The sequence below is a fragment of the Theropithecus gelada genome, chromosome 15 (assembly GCF_003255815.1).
Source record: "Theropithecus gelada isolate Dixy chromosome 15, Tgel_1.0, whole genome shotgun sequence".
NCBI lineage: Eukaryota > Metazoa > Chordata > Mammalia > Primates > Cercopithecidae > Theropithecus > Theropithecus gelada.
Genome location: NC_037683.1, coordinates 48710737 through 48719932, shown reverse-complemented (window position 1 = coordinate 48719932; position 9196 = coordinate 48710737). Strand labels below are relative to the sequence as shown.

Genomic DNA, 9196 nt, shown 5'->3' with positions numbered 1-9196 from the left:
TGGTTGCTGGAGGCACTGGCAAAGGAATCCAGGCTCCAGCCCCCTTCTCTGCCTCCTGTCATCTTCCAGTTGCTTTTTTCCTCTGTCTTTCTCTATCCCTTTCCATTTCTCTCTGCCTTGAACTCTCTCTCTCTTTCTCTTTCTACTTCAACTTTCCTCTCCTTGCTCCAACCCTCAGACTGGAGTCAGCTTTGCAAGTTGTCCAAACTTTTTGTTACTCTGGAAACCTGCCAGCCCCATGGCCACGGCCCCATCTCATCAAAAGCTCAGCATCTCTACCTAGACCAAGCCCTTTCCAGATGCCCGTGTGCAGAGATTAACTCTGGCCTCTCCATCTGGCCTTAGATAAGATTAGGGGAGCGGCACTATAAATAGGCACCCATCCTTCCCCAGGCCCAGGTCCCAGCCAACTCAGGCTACACCATCCCGGGATCAGCATGGCCATCCACCAGTGGGTAGTCACCCTGGCCTTGGCTGCCCTCCTTGTTGTGGACAGGGGTGAGTGGGCAGAACCTGGATTCTCTGTGGCTTTGTGTTGGTAGGTGAGCTTGGGGTGAGAGCAGAAGCAGGGCCTGGAGCACCCTGTGAGGCCCCAGGTTTTTCCATGTACCTTCATTCTACATATGCACCCTCCACTGTGGTGGGGGAAGTTCTGGGCTGGGAGAAAAGAAACGGGTCCAAATCCTGACTCTGGCGCAGAGTTGCCAAAGTCCCCTACCCTCTTGGGGCCTCAGTTTCTCCAGCTGCAAAGGAGGGGATTGTTCCAGTTCAAAGCTGCACTGAGCAACTATCGGGCTGGAAGTTGTAGGGGCAGAAGGGAGCAGGTGGGTACCAGCTGTCAGGAGAGATTGACAAGTATGCTGGCTGCAGGGTGGTGGGTGCTAAGAGAGACCCGGCCTAGGTCTTCTGAGCTCCCAATCTCTCTGAAAGGCTGTGGTTTGGGACTTGGGCAGCCATGTGAGCATGACAGAGCCCTTTCCCAGGACTGGACACATATACCTGGGGTGGGGCCCCCTCAGGGTCTGGGCCATCCCTGCAATCTCACAGCTACCATGTCAGGCACTGTTCTGAGCCCTTAAGATAGATTAGTGACCCAAACAGAAAAAGCACGGTCCTAATGGAGCATAAATCCAATGGGGTAGAGGAAAAGGGGAAAGGCAATAAAGAAGATGGTTACAATGTATGTTGAACAGTATGTTAGAAGGTGATAAAAGTTAAGGAAAAAACACTTGGCAGGGTGATGGGCACTGGAAGGGGGTTGCAATTTCAAATCAGGAGAGGTCTCTCTGAGAGTCCGATGTTTGAGCAAAGCTTAAAGGAGATGAGGGACTAAGCCATGTGGATATCTGGGAGAAGAAGCTTCCAGGCAGAGGGAACAGCTCAGGTGCAAAGGACCTGAGGCAGGAGCATGCCTGGAGTGACTGAGATACTGTAAGACCGCTGTGGCAGGAGGGGATGCGGTACGGAGTGATAGGAGAGGAGATGAGAAGGGCAACTGGGAACTATACCCAGAAAGACCTTGTTGGCCAGCGCAGGAACTTGGCTTTTCCTCTCACTAAAATGGGAGGCACCGAAGGCTTTGAGCAGAGAGTTATGTCTTTCAAGGGTTGCTCTGGTCGGTATATTGAGAATAAACCGAACAGGGAAGCGCGGAGACCAGTTAGGACCCATCTGGACAAAAGCTATACGTTATAAGGCAACGCCTGGCAGGATCCCAGGGCCACTGACCTCATGGCCAGTCCCACATCCATTTCCCCAGCTGGAAACAGACCTGGGCATGGGGGAAAGGGAAATGGGTCTGGGGGCCTGTTCAGGAGCAGCCTGCTTACACCCAGCCTGCTTACGCCCAGCCTGCTTACGCCCAGCCTGCTTATGCCCAGCCTGGCACCTACACCTATGTACTCCTTGAGCAGCTGGGAACACTGAAGAACCTGGTCTGAAGAAGTTTGGTTTTTGTTTGTTTGTTTTTGTTTTTGGTTTTTGCACATTTCAGATTACTGCCTGGGCTGAGTGAGGAGGGGGCACTTTGGGTCAAGGTCAAGGGCAGCCTGGGGGTAAATGCAAATTTCCCCCACATCCCCCAGGAAGAAACTCTGACATCATAGAGTTCTGAACACTCCCTCCTCCCAATACACTTTAATTTTTTTTAATTAAAAAAATTTTTTTTTTTTTTCAAGACGGAGTCTTGCTCTGTCACCCAGGCTGGAGTGCAGTGGCGCAATCTTGACTCACTGCAACCTCCACCTCCCAGGTTCAAGCAATTATCCTGACAGCCTCCTGAGTAGCTGGGATTATAGGCATGCGCCATCACACTCAGCTAATTTTTGTATTTTTAGTAGAGACGGGGTTTCACCGTGTTGGCCAGGCTGGTCTCGAACTTCTGACCCCAAGATTTGCCCACCTCAGCTTCCCAAAGTGCTGGGATTACACCAATGCACTTTAGTATTCAATTCCTGAACACCCACAGTGTGGGACATTGAACCAAGTGCTGCACAAGGGCAGACATAAAGGAACCCCAAGGAGCTCAGGTGAATAGGGAGGTGGGGTGACCCAGTGAGTGGGACAGTACATGGTGGTGTGAAAGAACCCTCTATCCAGATCTGCTCAGGAAACTGCGAGACATAAAGGCAGCTTTACTGAGGGCAGCATCAAGCCTTGAAAGGAGAGTACAATTCGGTGGGAGGAGAGCAGAGATGAGGACATTTCAGGAAAGGGACATGGCATGAGCCAAAGCAGAGCCCAATCCAGGACCTGTGAGCAGAGAGGAATAGCTGGGGTGTGAAGAGGTATACTAGAAAGTGAGCCCAAGAAGTAAGTTTGGGGTCAGCTCACACAGTGCCCTGAACATAAGACTCAGCAGCTCAGGTCCATAGGGAGGCTTAGTGATCAGGACGGGGAACCATGGAAGGGCTTTATATTTTTTAAATGATTTTCTTTTCCCTAACAGTTAAACAGCAAGAAATGCACAAATCTTATCACTCGCTGAATCTTATCAATGAGTCTTGACAATGCATACACTCGTGTAACCCAAACCCCCATCAAGATACAGGACATCTTGAGACAAGGACTTGGGAAAGAAAAATAAATACAAAACATTTCCATAGCCCCAGAAATTCCCCTATGTCAGTCAATCCCTGTCCCCATCCCAGTGCTCTGACTCTTTTTTTTTTTTAAGAGACAAAGTCTCACTCTGTTGCCCAGGCTGGAGTGCAGTGGTGCAATCATAGCTCACTGCAGCTTCAACCTCCTGGATTCAAACAATCCTCCTATCTCAGCCTCACAAGTAGCTGAGACTACAGGTGCGTGCCATCACACTCAGCTAATTTTTAAATTTTTTAAAATGTATATTTATTTATTTATTTATTTATTTTTGAGACGGAGTTTTGCTCTGTTACCCAGATTGGAGTCCAATGGCACAATCTCGACTCACTGCAATCTCTGCCTACTGGGTTCAAGTGATTCTCCTGCCTCAGCCTCCTAAGTAGCTGGGATTATAGGTGTGCATCACCATGCCCAGCAAATTTTTGTATATTTAGTAGAGATGGGGTTTCACCATGTTGGTCAGGCTGGTCTTGAACTCCTGACTTCAGGTGATTCACCCGCCTCGGCCTCCCAAAGTGCTGAGATTACAGGTGTGCGCTACTGCAACCTGCCCTAATTGTTAAATTTTTTGTAGGGACGGGGTCTTGCTATGTTGCCCAGGCTGGTCTCAAACTCCTGGTTTCAAGTGATCCTCAGCCTCCCAATGTGATTTTTTTCCATCATAGATTAGTTGGCCTGTTCTAGGATTTCACATAAATGGAATCATAGGGTATATAATCTTTTGTGTCGGGTTTCTTTTGCTCAGCAAACTATTTTTGAGATTCAGCCATGTTATTGCATGTATCAGTTGCTTGTTTTAATTGTTGAGTAGTGTCCCATTGTATTTATCCATTCTCCTGTTGAAGGACATTTGGATCACTTTCAGTTTGGGCAATTTGACATGGAAGGGTTTTAAGCAGTTCAGTGACAAATCTAGGTTTGCATTTTGATACCCCAGTGCCAGCCTTAAACAGCACATCAGGGGTGACTTAGTCTAAGTTTCTGTTTCCCGCTCTCTGTGGAAATATCTTGTAATAGCATCTCCAGGAAAATATAAAACTACATTGCCTTGCACACCTGCAGTAATGGGAAACTCATTACTTCTGGAGATAGCTTCTTTCACTGTGGCATAGCTCCCACTGAGAGAAAATTCTGCTTCATATGGAACCCAAACCTGCTTCCCTGCAGCCTCCTCACAGAGGTGGGCTCTGCTCTGTGAGGTTGAAAAGAGTCCATCTCTCCCTCAGCCCCAGGATAGCCCTTCAGAGACTTTAGGGAGCATCCTGCCCTTCTGTAATTTACATAAACGCCCTTCCTTCCACCTGTGCCATTAGACATGGCTCTAGTTCCCTCATCCACCCATCACGCTTGTCAGTCACATCACAGTTTGCTCATGTCCTATAAGCACTTCAGCCAGACCTTGAGGGGCACACCGGTGTATGTTGAAAGAGTCAGGCTCTGGACTGCAACAGACAGGTGTGCAAATCCTAGCTCTGCCTTAAACTGCTTTGCATCACCTCTGAGCCTCTTTCATAGATGGTTAAACTGACCTATGCCCCAGAAAACAGATTCTCAGATACATGCAATTTACTGGCGAGCGTTCATGGGAGTAACATCCATGAAGGATGAGGGAAGTTGACTTCCATGCAGTGCAACAGAGGCTTCAGATGATCCTACAGGCAGCTCTGGACAAGGGGATCAGGGCCTTTGTAACCACATCAACCCGACATGGGATATCGGCTGTTCCTGGGTAGAGGATGTAGCCTTGGGCAAGGCAGCTCCATTCTCTGAGGGTAATTCCTAGGAAGGGACTTGCAGTGAGTGGTCAATATTCCTGGCAGCTGGGGAAATGAGTGCCTCAGTCTTGTGGGAGGGCTCTTGGTGGCAGAACACAGCATCCACTGCTATCTCCTTTCTTCCCTCTGTTATACAGCAGTAAGAGGGATGGAGAGGAGTTAAAATCATGTGTTCTCAATGCCTGGCACATAATAACTGCTGAATTATTATTTTATAATTATTATATGGGACACAACATCTCCAGCGGGATCTAACTAACGAGGAATAGGCTGGACTGTCACCTTCCTAATTTTTAAATTTCTGTCTCTGTTTATGGAACCCAAAATCACATCAGTTTTCTGGCAACCCCATTGTCTGGTGGCTCATCACCTTTCCTTGAGGAATTCCAGGTTGGGTAGTTGCTGGACCAAGCTCCCTGAAGGAGAAGCAGTCCTCAGACCCCTAGACCTGGGGTCTAGAGCTGGTATCATCTAATTCTTGCCTCTTTGTGTCTCAGAAGGGCCAGTGGCAGCAGGAAAGCTCCCTTTCTCAAGAATGGTAAGGCAGCTGCGTGCTGTTCTCACCTTCCCTCTGCCGAGAGGAGTCCTCTCATCCACGCTGAGAAACCAGTTATTCTCCACGATCCTGCTCAGATACCTTCAATGGCTCTCAGGTGTCCAAGGTGGCCTCCTGGCCTGCACATTCCCCAGATTAGCCCCCAAAGCTGAGTAGGCCCAGTCACCTCACCCAAGTCCCAAGATTGGCCCAAAGCCCTTGTGATGTCCCCCACCTGGTCTCCAAGGCCCCTTCCATCAGTGAGATCTCCCTACCCAGGCTTAGCAGGACAGGGTGTGCACTCTGCTCTGTATAGTGCAGACAGGCAGGCCACGGAGTTCAGGCCAAAGAGGGGAGCTTAGCACACTGAAAGCACCTGTGGAGTGTGCCAGCCTCCTCCCACCACATTCCATCTGATTGTCTCAACACCAAGTTGTCCCCGAATCCTGATTCCACCTTGGCCCTCGGTCTGATGCCCCCAGTGACCAGAAGGCAGTGGTGCTGGCATCCTTGAGACCCTTGAGATTGCCCCTTCACATAGTGGAATGAGGAGGGTCGCAGCTACCTTCCCACCCACAGCCTAGCATCCTCCCTGTCATCCCATCAGAATCCAGCCCCACTTATTCAGTGCCAAAAAGCCAAATACTTTACATACATTATTTCAATTAACCCTATGTGGGAGGAACACCACTATTATAATTTTGACAGATGAGGAAATTGAGACTCAGAGAGTGGAAATACCTCAATTAAGGTTATACAGCTAATCAGTGGCAAAATTCAGGTTTCTAGGGTTCGAGCCTTCACAGTTGCACCGCACCACCTTTCTCACCCTATCCCTGTCTCAGGCGCTAATGCCAGTCCTGACTGAGTTCTCACCTTGACCTCAGGCCTGTCCTAAAACCCTTTCAGACAGCCTCGATTAAACCCCAAGCTCTGTCCCCTTTCTTCAGCCTTCCCACCCTTGGCAACCTTTCTGACATGGGCCTGATAGATCATGCAGGCCAGGGAGAGCTCAGGAGCCACCAGGGAGAGAGGGGCCTCCTGGGAATGACGGGTGGTTCTGTATCCTGGGGTCTTCAATGGGATCAGCAGCAGAAGTTCTGATTAGTTCTGACTGGTGTGAACCAGTCCCCAGGTGCTTGAGGGCACAAACTCACTCCACACACATACACATAAACACAGGCATACGCTTGAATGCCTGCACACCCAGGCTCCAGAGACACGGGTACACATATGTACACATCCAGCCATAGGCGCACACGTGGTCATGCACACACATATATAAGCAAACACACCAAGGGGCCCTGAGTGGTTGGTTTCATCTTCACTGGACCCACACTGGGGCCTTCTTGACTCTGATACCTCACTGGAGCCCCTCTGACTCCGAGTAGAACCCCTGTATCTCTCCCCACTGCCTCTGAATCCCTGAGCCCTCTCCCTCCCTTCTCTTCCACAGCCCATCTGTGAACACATGGTAGAGTCTCCAACCTGTTCCCAGACCTCCAACCTGGTCTGTGGCACTGATGGGCTCACATATACGAATGAATGCCAACTCTGCTTGGCCCGGATATAAGTCCACCCCACAACCCCTGCTTGCTTGGGTGGGCCCCATCTCTGGTGCACAGTTTGAAAGGAGCAAGACTTGACCTGCTTCTTCCTTCATACATGCTTGACCTGAGAAGAGTCCTCCAACATGTGCCCCTAATAGAATGAGCACCAGATTAACTCAAAGAAGGCACATGGTTCCAAGCAGAAATCTAGAAGCTGGTGGCGGGTAGGGAGTAGGGGCAGAAACCCTTTTCCTTGTTCTGTCCTGACCAAGTGACCTCATTTGTTCTTTCATTTGTCTATCCAGCAATTATTTATTGAGCATTTACTATGTGCTAGGCACTGGGGCTAGAACAGAGCATAAGTTAGACAGCATCACTATCCTCCTGGAACATACAATTGGTGTAAGGGGGAAGCCAGGCTTGATAGTCAGCCAATTGCAGCACAGAATTTTTTTTTTTTTTTCCCCCGAGACGGACTCTCGCTGTCACCCAGGCTGGAGTGCAGTGGCACAATCTTGGCACATTGCAACCTCCGCCTCCTGGGTTTAAGTATTCTCCTACCTCAGCCTTCCAAATAGCTGGGATTACAGGCACCCATCACCACATCTGGCTTTTTTTTTTTTTTTTTTTTTTTTGTATTTTTAGAAGACATAGGTTTCACCATATTGGCCAGGCTGGTCTCAAACTCCCGACCTCAAGTGATCCGCCTGCCTTGGCCTCCCAAAGTGCTGGGATTACAGGCATGAGCCACTGTGCCCGGCCTTCAACACAGAATTCTAAGGGATCAGTGGGGCACATAGGATGTCATGGGAGCAGGGAAGAGGCAAGGCCAGGGAAGACTGCCCGGAGGATGTTAACTCCTGAGCTCAACCCTGAGGAATAAGTAGAAATTAGCTAGGAAAAAGGAGCAAGGGAAGATAATTCCAAGTAGATGAGTTTGAAAAGGTCTACAAGGGAAAGAAAGTTTACATTTGAAGAAATATAAGAAGTTGGACATGTTGGAGTATAAAGTTTAAGGGAGAATGGGGGAGAGGCAAGAAGTGAGTCCAGAGAGATGAGCAGGGCTGGAACATGACCTCGCTACATCAGATCACCTATTGGCTTAGTTTCTTCATCAATAAAACCCATCTTCTATGATCCTGAGAACTAAATGAGACCATGGAAGTGAAGAAAGTCCTCAGAAGCTGCAAAGCGGCCGGGCACGGTGGCTCAAGCCTGTAATCCCAGCACTTTGGGAGGCCGAGATGGGCGGATCACAAGGTCAGGAGATCAAGACCATCCTGGCTAATACAGTGAAACCCCGTCTCTACTAAAAATACAAAAACTTAGCCGGGCGAGGTGGCAGGCGCCTGTAGTCCCAGCTACTTGGGAGGCTGAGGCAGGAGAATGGCGTAAACCCAGGAGGCGGAGCTTGCAACGAGCTGAGATCCGGCCACTGCACTCCAGCCTGGGTGACAGAGCGAGACTCCGTCTCAAAAAAAAAAAAAAAAAAAAAAAGAAGCTGCAAAGCTCTGGATAGACGTGAAAGTTTGTATTTGAGGAAATATAAGGAACATGAGGATGTTGTCCTAGCTTAGAGAAAGATCATGCTAATTGAAGACTCATGGTTAGGAGACACATTGGGAGTGGGATTGACAGGCTTGGTATGTGATTGGATGTAAAGGCTGAGGGGAAGGAGGCAGCATACTGGTTTCTGATTTGTGGGCTTGGGCGGCCAGTGGTTCCATGTGCTGAGATGGGTGGTCTGGGGGTCTGCACCAGTTCTGTGGGGGGCAATGATGTTTGTGGACAGTTGAGCCCCTAGGACATCCCACTGGATATGGACAACTGCATGAACAGGTAGGATAGGTCCGAGCTGGAGACAGATTTGGCAGCCATCAGCATGTACTGGTGGTTGAAACCCCAGGAAGCTGAAATCCCCCAGCGGGAGGGTGTGCAAAAAGGAAAAGCTGTAGAAGGATGTGACCATGGACGCTTGGGATCTGCCCTGTATCCGTACACTGCATATGTGGGCAACGCTCAGCAGGATGTCTGGATAGACTATGCCAGGTCCCTGAATGGTACACTACAGCTCCTGAGAAGGTAGCCTCATGCCTGTCTTCTTTGATCCTAGAAAAACCAAATAGGACATCCAGATCGTGAAAGATGGCAAATGCTGATCCCACAGGAGCACCTCAAGCCATGAAGTGTCAGGCTGGAGAACAGTGGTGGGCAGGGAGAGGATATGACACGAA

General features: G+C 49.4%; 1 protein-coding gene across 1 annotated transcript; it reads left to right on the top strand.

Annotated features, from left to right (window-relative positions):
* The first annotated feature begins 398 nt into the window (after positions 1-398).
* On the top strand, positions 399-9196 carry SPINK4 (serine peptidase inhibitor, Kazal type 4). The gene is made up of 4 exons (XM_025360369.1): positions 399-498; positions 5375-5415; positions 6869-6981; positions 9076-9196. The coding sequence occupies exons 1-4, from the start codon at positions 438-440 to the stop codon at positions 9086-9088; spliced, it is 228 nt and encodes a 75-aa protein (XP_025216154.1). The 5' UTR covers positions 399-437; the 3' UTR covers positions 9089-9196.